The following is a 15,303-nucleotide window of genomic DNA, read 5'->3' on the forward strand; positions in this document are numbered from 1 at the left end:
TCAGCCTCCATGCCTGCAGGCCAGAAGAGGGCACCAGATCTCATTACAGATGGTTGTGAGCCACCATGTGGTTGCTGGGAATTGAACTCAGGACCTCCAGAAGAGCAGTCAGTGCTCTTAACCTATGAGCCATCTCTCCAGCCCTGAAATTATTTTTCTAAAGAAATTTTCAGTGCCCACTTGTGGTATTTGGACTTGTCAATCAATAAAATTCTTTTTGTTTGTGAAGGGGGTGTTGAAACAGGGTCTTACTGTGTAACAGGGTGGCCTGGAGCTTGGAATCCTCTTACTTCTGGCTTCTGACTGAGTGTTAAGATTATAGGTGTGCACTGTTGGTTCTTAAATTTATACTTTGACTATATCATGAGAACTTCTGGCAGCTAACTGATTATGAACATTTCATTTTTTTTTTGTTTTTTGTTTTTTGTCTTTCGAGACAGGGTTTTGCTGTGGCTTTGGAGCCTGTCCTAGAACTAGCTCTGTAGACCAGGCTGGTCTCGAACTCACAGAGATCCGTCTGCCTCTGCTTCCCAAGTGCTGGGATTAAAGGCGTGTGCCACCATCACCCGGCTGATTATGAACATTTCAAAATGATGGCACAATTACTGTTTGCCACTTAATGTTTGCTGTCATGTTACTATTTTCTTTTAGAATATTAACACAGACAGTGGCTTTCTGATGTGTTTGTTAGTGCAGGATCCAATGTAACCTCAAGTTGTATGTATGGACTAGACAGCCTGTGTAGGGTGACATTGACTTACCTGACTCATTCATTATTACACTGTGTTTTCCCCCCCAAACCAGGTTGTTCTTGCCCGAGAACTGGCCACTTCCAGAGAATATGCTAGTAAGTACTAACTCCAGTAAGCTGTGTGTCTGGGATTCAGGGGCAGTGTGACTTTTGTACATATGGCAGCCTGGGTAGTGGTAGGGCCTGTGCTGATTTCAGTCCTATGACGAAGGTTAGTCTTCTAGACCATGAAAGCTTGAGTGGGTGGTTTTGGGAAAACTACAGTTTATGTCAGTTATCTTTATAAATTTACTATTTTTCACATTTTCTAATGTTAGTAAACTTACTTCTTTCTTAAGTTAAAATTCTGGAGAAACGTCATATTATAAAAGAGAACAAAGTCCCGTACGTAACTAGAGAGAGAGATGTGATGTCACGCCTGGATCACCCATTCTTTGTGAAACTTTACTTTACATTTCAGGACGACGAAAAGTTGTGTATCCTTTGCACAGTCAGTGATGTCTGAAAACCACCTGGTGTTTTAGATTAGTGACTATGTTGTTTGTTCCTTGAAAGGAAAGGGCACAGCATGGATCCCTGTGGAGACTAATATCCTTGGAGACAACAGATTGTACCAGCACACGGCTGAGGCTCTTACTAGTGTGCCATCTCTGAAGGGGAAACCTTCCCACAGTGTTGGTGTTTATCGATAAATATTGTACCTAATGGGTTGCTGTTTTAGCCATAGTTGCTGAACATTGATGCAGAAATGTCCCCTCATCCCTTCAGCCAGTGTTCTGGAGTGTCTGATAGGTATTATTGACTCCTGCTTTTGAAAAGTGAGGGCCTGAGAGGAAAAATAATTTTGGGTCTTCTCAGGCTTCTAGAGTTGGCACCAACTTCTCCATACCCTCTTCCATTTTGAGTTTGGTCAGAGGGACAACTTGACTGGGCCTTTGAGAAATTCAAGAACCCAGAGTGCTGTATAGCTCTGTCTCCTGGGCTTGCTCAGCCCCTCCCATTCCTAGGGCTGTTTGAACTGCCTCTCCAGCAGTTCTCCTTGTGTGTATGTTCAGTATTGTTTGTCCACATTCCTCTTCTTCTTTTCTTTTTAAATTTATTTATTTATTTATTATGTATACAATGTTCTGTCTGTGTGTTTGCCTGCAGGCTAGAAGAGGGCATCAGATCTCATTTCAGATGGTTGTGAGCCACCATGTGGTTGCTGGGAATTGAACTCAGGACCTCTGGAAGAGCAAGCAATGCTCTTAACCACTGAGCCATCTTTCCAGTCCCTCCTCCTCTTCTTCTTCCTACTTTTTATTTACGTACTCATTTTTTTTAAAAATTTTATTTATTTATATATCTATTTATTTATTTTGAGACAAGATTTCTCTGCATGGTACACGGTTAGCTTTGTAGTAAGAATACAGTGGGTGGTGGCCATTGTGTGAAGCGGGATCACATCTCAAGCCAGGAGGCAGAGTAAGTAGGTGTGATTGGACTTGCTTCTTTTTTGGAGAATTTCCAATTACCAGTGAGTTTCAGGAGCCCAGTGCCCCAAAGAGATGCTGTAAACCCTGCTTCTTAAAGATTCCCCCACCTCACAGTCCTACCACCTGGAGACCAAGCATCTAGTCACATGCACCCTTGAGGAGACACTGGATAGCCAAGATAGACTGACCCATGCTTGACTTCATCTATCAGTGTTACAGTGGTAGGATCAGAGCTTAGAAGCCAGACCAGAATGTCCTTGCTTGGTCTTGGTGATTTCTAAATGATACTGGCCATCAGTCCAGGTGGAAAGAACTCTAGGTCTTTGTCTAATGGCACATACTGTTCTTGGTCTAAGACCTAGAAGGTCGTAATGACCTACCTCCCATGAGAATGAGATCCAGTGGCTTCTCCCTTATTGGTAATCCTCACTATACATTGTATTGAGAAAGAAAAATGAAACTTTTTGCATGAAGAAATGCCTAGATACGACACTGTCCTTCATTTAGTCATAATTTCAAGTGAAGGAGAGGAACTAGTCCTTGTCTATTCACTTTTCGTTACCCTCGAGAGACTCAGGATGAACCCACACCCCTTCAGGACAAGTGAGATGAAGCAGAACTTGGGGACACTTCTGCTATAGACTGGAAACAGACAGATAGATCACTCAGGAACTACTCAGGGTTCTTCATTAGATTTTACTATAGCAGCCTGGGAAAGTGAGTCCAGAGGCTTGGTCAAGAGTAAGGTTTCCGTATCTTGGTGTAGTCCTGGCTTGATCAGAGCCAGTGGGGGAACCTTCCTCTTCACACACAGAAGAAGACCAAAGAGTTCTTAGACATAGTTCTTTCTACCCCCATCATCTTTAAACTTCCACCAGACTAGGCTGCCTGCTTGTCTTCATTATGTCTCATTTGCAGCATGGAGTCAGGACCATACGACTGCGTTCTAGTCCTGTCCATTATTTGCTTTGTGAACTTGAGTCAGTTGCTTAATCTCTCGGCCAGGTTCCTCCTCTGCAAATTGCATACATTGGGCTATTGAGCTTCCTGATTAGGCATTTGGTTGTACCTGCCCTCCCAGGGGCTCACCCAGTCTGTGGCAGTTTTTGCTGCCCTGGAGCACTGACTATGGCCAAGGGGGTGGAGGATGCCCACTAAATTGTTGAAGTCTAAAAGAACATTCTGGAATGGGGAAGGATGTGATTGCAGAGAACCAGCAGCTTGAGAGATAATCCCAGGCACCTGTTATGTTTAAGACAACTTGCATCTGCTTCCCTCCTGAGCAAAGACCTATAGGTGTCCCTCTCACAGGAACCAGGAACCAGTGAAGGATCAGCTAAAGAGTAAAACCATGAAGCCAGAAAGAGAAGTTACTTCCTGTTCCCCTTACCATATGGCTGTGGACTTATACCTGGGCTCCTAATTGGCGAGGCCCTTCTGCCAGCTTATGTCAGGCTAGAATTGGTGGCTCCATGGCATGTTTTAGGGTTTTATCTACTGATGTGATAAAACAAACAACTTGGGAAGTAGTGGTAGTGGCATTTCCCTGTATTTTAATAAATAAAACTTGCCTGAGGATCAGAAAAGTAAAAGCCACATTGGCCAGGTAGCAATGACACACACCTTTAATCCCAGCAGCCACACTAACTGCCATAGAAACCAGGCGGTAGTGGTGCACACCTTTAATCTCAAAATAGGGAGGATTATAGAAGAGGAGGAGACAACTCTCAAGTACAGTCTCATTCTGAGATTCTTGGAGGCAGGATCACCTGAGGTTGAGGTAAGAGCCAGTGGCTAGCTGTTTTGCTTTTTGGGTCTTAAGGTTGAAGCCCAATTTCTCCCTCTCTGAGCTTTTATTAATCGTGCTTCATTTGGGAAGAAAAGGGTTTATTTCAGCTTAGAGTTCCACATCATCGTCTGTCACTAAGGATGTCAGAGCAGTAAATTAGGGCAGGGATCTCAAGACAGGAGCTGTTGCAGAGGCCACAGAGGAGTGCTGCTTACTAGTTTGCTCCCATGACTTTTTCAGTCTGCTTTATTGTTACAACTCAGGATTACCTTCCCAGGAATGGTACCACCCACAGTGGGCTAGGCCTCTCCACACCAATTGCTAGTTAAGAAAATGTACTACAGTCTTACCTACTGGCAAATCTTAGGAAGGCAGTTTTTTAATTGAAAATTTCTTTCCAGATGACTCTGACAGAGACCTGCCCAGCTGCATCCTATCTACTCCCTCAAAAAGGAGATTGATGCCATGTTTTAGCTAGTTTTATGTCAACTTGACACAAAGCATAGGTAGTCAGAGATGGGCCTGGCTGGGAGCATCTCTACCAGCTTTGGTTGTAGTCCTGTCTCTTCTTGGTTTGTTTTCTTCTCCAGAGCCTCAGGCTCCCTCCTTCGTGGTTGACAGGAATGCCTTGACAGACAAAAGCCAGAACGGAGAAAGAAGTTCACCTTGGCTTCTTTTATGAACTTCAAACTTGGATTCAGACTGCTGCTTAGTTTAGTCAGCATTTGGGCCCTTGTGTCCCAGGCTGCCAGGGAGGTGTGGTATCTGGAGTTTCCAGTAAGAAGCACAAATGTTTGGTGCTTTGGAGGAAAACAGTCATTTGGAACTGTTTCTTGTCAGCGTTCTGTCCCCTTTGAAGAAAAATCATAAGTAGAACATGGGGGCGGGAGGTGTGTGGGAAGGAGAGGCTGACTATTTCTCATCTCTCCAGCAGGTATTTCTCAAATAGATCAAATGAATCGGAAAATTAAAATTGATATAAAGCATGTCACTTTTATGCACAGGATTGTTAGCATAGCCAGTGGAAGCAGCAAGGTCAGGCAAGGGCCATGTTGTAGCCACTCGGTTCTGTTAGGATGCTGTTTTCGGATATGTGTTCTCCTGCACTTTAAAGCTGTCCACAAGTTGTTAATGCTTTGGCCATGGTCAGTTGGTCCAACAGCTGTCTAGAGGCTTCCTTTCCTGGGCCACAGAGGCCTTTGAGGACCATGTGTCTAGAAGGGCACCTGGACTGAGAGGTGCTGTCCATGTTTTTTCAGGGACTGTCATTGTCCTCTTAGAAATTCTGTGCTGACACCTGGTCTTGGAGCATAGGTACCTTCAATTTGCACTTGATGAAAAGAAAGTTCTTATGGGGTTTTTAAGGTTAATTTTTAGAAAACAACAACAACATATTTTTCCATTCTTCCTTAACTGCCAATGTTCAGATTTTGGCCTTAGTTATGCCAAAAATGGAGAATTACTTAAATACATCCGCAAAATCGGTTCATTTGATGAAACCTGTACCCGCTTTTACACGGCTGAGATTGTGTCTGCTTTAGAGTACTTGCACGGAAAGGGCATCATTCACAGGTAATGGACACTGCTCCAGATGGTGTGTACAGGATAGTCCCTGTAATGAGTGATAAGGGACAGTGACTCTGAGGCGCACAGATAACCCACACCAGCTCTCTGGGGTCAGCGTTGGCTGGCTTTATAAAAGTTATGATGTAGGTATTTCCAGGTGATGGCTCACTTGAGAAAGCTGAAAACAGGCTGGAAATGAAAGGAATCTGCAGTTCGAAGTCTCATGTCTAAGTCATCATTTCAACTTGGGTGAGGTGTCTTCCTGTGACACTAGCAGATCAGTTATCTAGCGCTTTTTATTTTGTCAGATATATAGCTTTTGTATCTATTTAATTCTGGTCACATTTTTCATTTCTTCATTTTGATAAAGGCAAATTAGAACTGTGATTTATGAACTAAAATAAAAGTTAAATAAAATGTTACTAAAAATGGCAGATGAAGCAGAGAGGGTGGCCATGGAAGCGGAGGTGTTAAGATGTTTGTAACAACTCACCTGCTTGAAGATAAAAGTAATACAGTTATAAAATGATTTGGGAATGCCTATATTCTATGCTGTTGATTCTTGTTTGATATGAACTTTGGGATTGTATTCTTGGTTTTTAGTCTGTAAAGGAAAAGAGTCATCCCTTTATTGAGTTTCCATCAAAATGTACAGTGTATTGATAATGCTGCTATTTTAAACATTTCATCTTAAAGGTAAAATTCTACTTTTACAGAGACCTTAAACCAGAAAACATTTTGTTGAATGAAGACATGCACATCCAGATCACAGATTTTGGAACAGCAAAAGTGTTATCCCCAGAGAGCAAACAAGGTATGTTTGCTTGATTTTTCAGTAGAGCCTTGTTTTAGGCTTGATGCTGAGAGCAACTTTGAGCAACATGTTACACTGTATGATTCCTTTTGACGCTTCATAGTGTGTGAAATCTAGTAGTAGATAAGGACCAAAGATAGCTCGGCTAGTTCTTGCTCCGTAGAACATATGTCAAGTAACTTGTGAACTAAGGGTAGAGTTGGTGGCAGCTATATGTACTACAGGTGATACTTTGAGAGCACATCCTTGGACTCCATTGTCTTCTTCTCACCCATCCTTCAGTCTTCCCATCTGATGTATATAGCTGCCTATGACGGCCCATGCATCCTCAGGAAGATTCTAGGAAAATTATATGAGCAAGGGTTAATTTTGCCTATTTATTTCAAGTTCTGTTCAGTGTTAGCACATAGCCTTGGATCATACTGTGACACCTTTACTGTTGGGGGTCGGGGTGGGAGCTGCTGAGACTCCATTTGGGCCAGAAAAGTGGGATGGCTTCTGTCACTAACATCCTCATTGGATAGAAATTGTCCACTCTAGAGATATAAAAAATAACAATTAGACTCCTAAGGACTCTGCCACACCATTGAATTGAGACAATAACCCAGAAATCCAAGGTGAGATGTGGTGATATCATCTAACCAAGGCAGAACATGTTCAGAAGACAAGATGGGGCAATGGGAAGAGGAGGAACATGTGTGAGGTGATGTGCACTCGGGAAATAGCACATCCGTCATATGTTCTGTGAGGACAATGATGCTGTCTGGAGGAAGGAAAGCTGCCTGGTAGGTTAATAATGACCTTCCAAAGGGTCCTTGTTTTCAAGATGCATGTGACTCTTTTTGAGCTGTGTGACCTTTTTGCCTATGCTTGGGGTCTCAGTGAGAGACAGACCATTAAGGAAGGCACTGTGGGATATGGTTGGCCACAGGCTTGGAGCACAGTTGTTTTAGTGGAAGGAAAAGTCTGATAGGCACTTTGCAGTGTGTAGTTTTATGGCTATGGCTACCTTTTGGAAAAGACCATGCAAGAGCACAGTGTAGTAGGCTTATGGCCCATTTCTACAAACAGCAAGCCAATACATGGGAACCAGGGAGGATTACAGCTGGGACTGAAATAGAGTCTAGGCAATGAAACAAGTTTTGTTTCACATGGTGCTGTAGGAGATGGCTAGCTGGAACCTTGCATTTCCTTCTGTATGCTGTTCCCACACGTGTTCATTGTCAGACTTTATATGTCCTTTGCCTCTGTACAGTCCTTCTGTACTGGTGACATACCTGTACTACTTTCTGGGGATAGCAAGCCTTGCCTTTGAGGAAAGAGGCTTCCTTAGGTGGTATAGTATTGTGCCCTTGCTGCCCCTTCTGTCATTGCTAAACCTGATACCTGACTGACAAATTCCAAGTCAGTAGTAGTTATCCTTCTGTCCAACAATGCTGATTTTATAGACTTGGTATAACCTTATATTATAGCATTGAACATTGTCCATTTTAAAGTTACACCAGATAGCCACTGTAATGGTTTGTTCTGTCCCTTTAAGAGCCAAGCCCCGCCCACCCACCCCCTCTGCTGAGGCAGGCTGATCTTCTTGCTTGCAGCCTGAGCCTCTTCCTTTTCCATCTCCCTCTTGAAGAGGCAGCTTCTGCTTCTCCTCACTTTTCCCCTTTCCCCTTTCCCCCTTCTCTGTCTGTCTCTCTGTCTCTCTCTGTCTCTCTCTCTCTGCTCTTCTCCTTCTCCCCCTTCCATTCCATAACCCACTAAATATCCAACCTCAGTCTGCATGACGTGCCTATCCATGTCTCTGTCTCCCTGGACCAGCACTTGGTGGGCAAAGACAGGCGGATCTCTGAGTTCAAGGCCAGCCTGGTCTACAAGAGCTAGTTCCTGGACAGGCACCAAAGCTACAGAGAAACCCTGTCTCGAAAAACAAACAAACAAACAAAAAACAAAACAAAAAAGTATAAAAATGTAGCCCTGCTGTATCTGCCACATGGGAGCTGAGTTCTTATGTTCCTCAGGAGCCTGAAGTGAATGGATGTGGACGCTAATGTGGCTTCAAAGCATCTGGTGTCTACTCTGTGGCTTGCAGATGAGTGTCTCATGGACTAGGACTATAAGCAGTGGAGTGTAGACAGTCTTTTTGCTCTAGTTATCTTGAATGCCCAAGCTACTGGTGACTAAAAAGAGGATGGTCTCTGATCTGCAGCTGTTTATTTGTGCCCGCCGTGTGTTCAGTGGGTATCTAGATGCCACAGGCCCAACAGTGAGTACTACAGACAGGACCTCTATCCTTACATTGCTTTGCTCTAGTGGCAAGATGATGGATGAATGTGATGAGTACCTCCTACAGCTGGTTGTTAGTAGGAGGTGTCAGGTGGATAGAATATAGCGGGTATCCTTAGTAAGGTCCTTTGGTTGCTCAGTTTAGTCCAGGTGACCAGCTGAGCTGACAGCCACCTCCCATCTTCTATAGTTAGATATTGACACTCTGAAGAATACACAGGAGAGCCAGTGTGGTTGGGGGCCAAGGATTGTATTTTCAAGTATGACCTTTTCTTTTTTTCCTCCCATACTTAGCCAGGGCCAACTCATTTGTAGGAACAGCACAGTATGTTTCTCCAGAGCTGCTCACAGAGAAGTCGGCGTGTAAGAGGTAACTTGTTTTCAATATAACTTAGCCCTTCCCTTTTCTCTGTGATATCTACTAGGTTTAGTCATGAGGAATTACTATGTGAAAAAGAGACTTTAGTAGGTCTTAAATAGCTAAGTATGAGCCTGGTACTGTGATACATCCCTTATAATCCCAAAGGATGAATTAGGAGAATCATGATTAGTCAGCGATATATGGTAAAACTTTGTCTCAAAGCAAACAAAAATGGTTGGGCATGGTGGTGCATGCCTTTAATCCTAATGCTCAGGGTCAGAGGCAGGTAGATCTCTGAGTTCAAAGCCGTCTTAGTCTATATAACAAGTTCCCAGAACAGCTAGGGCTATAGAGTGACACTCAAAGAAGTTAGTCTTCTGCTTTTTTAAAACATGTATTTGCCATTTGCTATGTATGCATTCTGTTTTTATAATTGATGATTTCTTGCTGGTTGTTGATTTTGGTAAACTGCTTTGTATCTGGTTTAGCCCCAGCTGCCTGGCCTTTTGTGAGTTCTGAACATAGGCATTCTACTCTAACAGGTTGCAAGGGGTCACCTGTGTAAATGAATGCGTGAATCTGGTTAGGTAGCACTGACAGCTTTGGAAAATCTAGAGGTGTGCCCAAAGGGACAAACAGTTGCATCAGAATTTGAGTTCTTAACTTGGGCCAGACGTTGTACTGGGTCAGATCTTCTTTTTTTAATCTATTTATTATTTATGTAGACAGTATTCTTGGTATTCTGTCTGCATGTATGCCTGCAGGCCAGAAGAAGGCACCAGATCTCATTACAGCTGGTTGTGAGCCACCATGTGGTTGCTGGGAACTGAACTCAGGACCTTCAGAAGGGCAGGCAGTGCTCTTAACCACCAAGCCATCTCTCCAGCCCCTCTTTGTTGTTGTTGTTTTTTTTTTAGTGTGTATTAATATTTGCCTCTATGTATGTATGTTTATCATATATGTATCCAGTGCTTGCAAAAGACCAGAGAAGACTGAAATTATAATTGAGCTGCCATTGCAGGTACTGAGAACTGAACCTGGGTATTCTGCAAGAGTAGCAAGTACTCTTAACCACTGAGCTGTCTCTCCAGCCCTTAACTTTTTAACTGTCGCAGCTTGGGGTAGGGTGTGTTGGCTTATAATGGATGAAGGCCAGGGATATCATTTAGCATACTTTAATGTGAAGATGATCTGGCCAATGTCAGCAGTGCTAAGTGATGGGTGCTATTTTCCAGTTTCTCAGTATATATTGTTGCTGAAGAAGAAGGCTTTTCTTACTTTATTGAACAATAAATGACAATGTTCTATGGGTGGTGCTGATTTGCCTATATATACCCTGGGGATGGTATAGGCCCTTGACCTCAGGTTTACCCGCTCATCACTCTGATAAAACAGACAGAGCTGGAACTCTGGAGTTCCTGCTTCAGGATTTCAAGACTTGCCTCATCTGCGACTTTAGAAAGCCTTGATATGCTGCTTCCAGAGCCAAATGCAAATGACAGAATGCTAAGATAGTTCACAGAGGAGAAACTACCCAAGCTCTACTGCTTTAGTTGCCACATTCTAGAGGAGACCTGAGAGGCCCAGGTGGATTGTTCTTACCCTGGCCCTTCTTCTGCTTCTTTGTAGCTACTTTGCTACTTGTTTTTTTTTTTTTTTTTCCTCTCCCCCTATTTTACCTAGAGAAAGCACTAAAGAAAACCAGGTATAGAAAATAGTAAGCTAGGTGTTAGAGTGAGACAAGGACATGTGTAGAAGTTTTTAACTTGTAATAGTTATCTTCAGGGGAGCTGAACCATTTGGTAATTGTTCCTGCCAAGAATAATACCATAGAAGATGCCCAGAAAAGCAAATTCAAACTTCCTACATTCCTGGTCTTAGGGGATAGAAGTACATTGGAAGCTGAAGGTAGGGTGGTATAGACAGAGACAGTAAAATGATCCTTATTTGTCATTTAAATTACACCAATGCCATTTTTTCTTTGTATTTTCCCTACCTTAAAGTTCAGACCTTTGGGCTCTTGGATGTATAATCTATCAGCTTGTGGCAGGACTTCCACCGTTCAGAGCCGGGTAAGAGGGATTCTGTACATCTCAGACTTCTGAGCCTATCACAGCATACCCCACTGCCAACAACTACTGGGAGATCTGGACGAAGGTTGTACCCAGTGGGGACAAACTTCCACCATAACTTATAAATACGTGGTGCTTGGGGGTTTTAGTAAGAGCTGTCCTGGGAGGTGAGGGTGATGTTGGGTTGTTCTGTAAAAGTACACCTAGTACTAGAGATTTGACTCTTGCTCAAACAGCAACATTTTTTTTTAATTCACAGAAATGAATATCTTATATTTCAGAAGATTATTAAGCTGGAATATGATTTCCCAGAGAAATTCTTTCCTAAGGCAAGAGATCTTGTGGAAAAACTCTTGGTAAGTATTTTGAATCTTCTGTGGTGAGGAATCATCATTGCTACCTCCTGACTTTTGTTGTATTCATGGGTATCCTTTTGAAAAATGTGCTTAAGGTAGACAGTGCTATAGATAGTTAAATATTTTTATTTCATCTCATTATAATCTCTTTCACTTTCCCAGTACCTAATTCTTGACTTTAATAAGAGAGGAAGTTACTATATTGTTTTGCATGTGTTCATTAACATCACATTTTAAGTGATTGTCACTGAGTGACTGGGATTATCCCAGTGGCAGATGGCTGTTAATCCTGCTTCATTGACATCTGCCCTTGTTAACTTTAGAGTGTAAGCTACATGAAGGCTTTAAAGATCAACCTGGGTAACAAGACAGAGAGAAACAGGTTTACCCAAGAAAGAAGTGCCGTTCTATGTTTAGAAACAGGATCTCTGCCCTGGAGCTTTTCATCCTGACCTCCTTCCTTCCTAATTCTTTGGGAATCAGGATAGGCCCCAGGTTGCCTCTTCCCAGCCATCCTTCTGGGTGCTTTTCCTTCATTGCCCTCAGTAGGGAGTGGGCTTGAGTTAACCTTGCAGGCATAGGAGTGACTGTGTCACAGCCTTTGAGAGATATGATGTTCCACCCAGTGAGAGCCGGATTGTTCATTCTTTGTTCTTAGAGACACTCAGTTAATTTTTTTCTTTGTATTAGAATACATTTATTTATCTCTGAGGCAGAGTATTTCTGTGTAGCCCAAGTTGTCTTAAAATGCTTGATAGCCTTCTTGCTTAGTCTGAGTGCCAGGATTATAGTTATACACTACCATGCCTCGCTTTTTTTAGTTAGCATTTTTTGTTTTTGTTCTTTTTTTTATTTTTTGAAAGACCCCACCCACCCCATACTTGCTTTGTAGACCAGGCTGACCTTAACTCACAGAGATCTGCCTGTCTCTGCCTCTTAAGTGCTGGGATTAAAGGTGTGGACTACCATACCCACCTGACAGCATTTTTGTTTTCAATAGTGAACATTTCTTTCTCTGTCTCTGTCTCTGTCTCTGTCTCTGTCTCTCTCTCTCTCTCTCTCTCTTTTGTTTTTCGAGACAGGGTTTCTCAGTAGCTATGGAGCCAGTCCTGGAACTCACTCTGTAGATGAGGCTGGTCTCGAACTCACAGAGATCTGCCTGCTGCTGCCTTTCAAGTCTGTCTCTCTTTTTAAACAATATTTTTATCCTTTGAGAATTTCAGACATTGTGTTTTCAACATATACACTCCCCAGTTCCTTCGATTATCACCCTCCCATACCTTCCCAGCTTTGGAATTTCTTCTTCAAATCCAGTTTGTGCTACCCAACTAGTCTTAGGAGTAGAGCCTGCCCCAGTGTGTGGTCAGCTTACCAGAGCTCACATCATCTTATAACATTTTTAGCTGCAGGCTTTAAAAACATACTTGCTGCCGCCCTCTATTTTGAGGTTGAGACTTATTTTACCTGTGGGAAGAAAAGGGCAGAGCCTTGGGTTGAGGTAAACGTCCTGGTCAATCTTGGCTTTTTCCACAATGGCATGGGCAGGCCTGGGTATGGACCACAGTGTCCCTACTCTTTCCAGAAGGTCTCAGAACCTGAAAACACTTGCACAAAATAAATAAACAAATAATTACATTTCAAACCTGACAGTGACATGTTTTGGTTATCATTTAAGGTTTTAGATGCCACAAAGCGTTTAGGCTGTGAAGAGATGGAAGGGTACGAGCCTCTCAAAGCTCATCCATTCTTTGAGTCCATCACATGGGAGAATCTGCACCAGCAGACACCTCCAAAACTTACAGCTTACTTGCCAGCCATGTCAGAAGATGATGAAGACTGCTATGGCAACGTAAGCTGGCACCCATGGGGAGTACAGGCAAAGAGAATTCTGCTTGCCATGCTGTGTGGATATGATTCCTTGGGACTATAATTTGTGTGACTACTGGTTAAGATGTGTGAGTGAATACTGTGGACCTGGTGGTGGTGGAATGCTTTGCTCTGATGAGTAAAAGACCAACACACCTTGTGTGCGCTGATTCCTGTTCTTATTTCCTCAGCTGGTGAACTTTTACCTATTTGGGGATGGGGATGGGAGGAGGCAGGATGTGGTTTGGACTTGTGGATGAGAGACCAGTGCCTTGCCCTAATCTCTCACCTCTTGACACTGGGTTTCCTGGAAGCTCATCATTGACAACTTTTGGCTCAGATCCTTTTTGATATATATATATTTTATATATGTATATATATCATTAATATATATATGTGTATGTATATACATATATATAGATATATTAATGTTCTGGACTACTTCTTATTTTTTCAAGAGAACCCAGAATGCTACTGATTTGAATTTCCAGGGATGTGGTGTGGGTGGGTAGACTCCAGTCCCAGCAGCCTGATGCTCAGCAATAGGTACCTGCTCTGTTTCAGGGGTACCACCGCCTTGGGTTTATGCCGTTACTGGCTTCAAAGCAGCTTGCCTCCAAATAATTGACTACAGACACAATTTTTAAAAACTTTCTATACCAAAAAAAAAAATTAGAAACACCAGCAAAAGAGACAGAAATAAGAAACTAGTTTGCCTCCACAATTACAGTCTTACCCAGACTCTGCTCCCATTGTGACCTCCATATTTAAATTTTTTTAAACAGTCATTGATTCAGTCAATTTTTCTCATTTGATTTCTGTTTTCTTAACTTATTTTATCTAACCAGTTGTCATTCATGGAGTTCTATTCAATTGACTGAGCAATTCTGACATTTCCCTAAAAGCCTTCCAAAGCAGCCAGGCTTGTGGGGGTTAAGGGCTGGGTGTTCTCAGCATTGAGAAGGCTGAGACAAGAAGATTGAAAGTTGGGGCTGGAGAGATGGCTCAATGCTTAAGAGAACCTTTTGTCCTTGTGTAGGTTGTGAGTTCGATTCTCAGTACCCACATATTGGCTCACAACAGTCTATAATTCTAGTCCCAGGCAATCCGACACCTTTTCTGGCCTCTGGGAGCACTAGGTACACACATGTGCGCGCGCGCGCGCACACACACACACACACACACACACACACACACACACACACACGTCCTGTATACATAAAATAATAAATGCCAAGATTGAAAGGTCATGGTCAGTCTGGCTACAAAGTTAGGCGCTGTCTCAAAACAAAACAAACATACAAACAAAAATATCAAACAAAGAGGGTCTTCCAAAGCTAAACTAAAACCATTGCTGGTTTTTTTTTGCCTCTTATAGATCAAGGAATTCTCTGTCTTTTACTTGCTGTTTGGCATATCTCCATTTTCTCCTAAAATGTTCTTTGTGTCCAGACTTGTAGGGAGTGGAACTCAAGTGCGTCTCTGCTGATTGGCCAGTTTCTGCATTGCCTGCTGCAGCATACTCAAGCCCTGTGCCAGGAGCTCCTCCCCCTGCCCTACTTGCTTCCTAAATGCTCATGAGTGGTGTCCTTTTGGGTCATATTAGAGAGTGCTGATGGAAACCTTGGGGTCCTCTTTACTAAAACTGTTAATCCTGTAGAAGTTAACTAGGACTGGCAGGCAGTCCTTCAGCCTATATACTCTGTCCCTTACCATCACTGCCAAAGGCAGCTGATCTACAAAAGAGCTGTATAGGCTCCATTATCTTCAATCTTAGCAGTCAGGATCATTTTTTCATGTGTATTTCTACATGCATATACCCCTAGCTGCATTGTTGAAGACAGGGTTTTTTTTGTGTGTGTGTGTGTTTTTTTTTTTTTTTCTTTTTTTTGATTTTTCGAGACAAGGTTTCTCTGTGGTTTTGGAGCCTGTCCTGGAACTAGCTCTTGTAGACCAGGCTGGTCTCGAAC

General features: G+C 42.8%; 1 protein-coding gene across 2 annotated transcripts in view; it reads left to right on the forward strand.

The window, feature by feature from the left end:
* The window catches only part of Pdpk1 (3-phosphoinositide dependent protein kinase 1), a 70,356-nt gene that overhangs the window by 36,904 nt on the left and 18,149 nt on the right, over positions 1–15,303 (forward strand). For both annotated transcript variants that reach the window (XM_005349197.1, XM_026780183.1), the window contains exons 3-10: positions 805–847; positions 1,090–1,227; positions 5,443–5,587; positions 6,298–6,395; positions 8,973–9,048; positions 11,043–11,111; positions 11,371–11,467; positions 13,143–13,316. In XM_005349197.1, the coding sequence (XP_005349254.1) occupies positions 805–847; positions 1,090–1,227; positions 5,443–5,587; positions 6,298–6,395; positions 8,973–9,048; positions 11,043–11,111; positions 11,371–11,467; positions 13,143–13,316 (840 nt within the window). The remainder of the gene's footprint in view (positions 1–804; positions 848–1,089; positions 1,228–5,442; positions 5,588–6,297; positions 6,396–8,972; positions 9,049–11,042; positions 11,112–11,370; positions 11,468–13,142; positions 13,317–15,303) is intronic.

The sequence above is a fragment of the Microtus ochrogaster genome, chromosome 7 (assembly GCF_000317375.1).
Source record: "Microtus ochrogaster isolate Prairie Vole_2 chromosome 7, MicOch1.0, whole genome shotgun sequence".
Lineage (NCBI taxonomy): Eukaryota > Metazoa > Chordata > Mammalia > Rodentia > Cricetidae > Microtus > Microtus ochrogaster.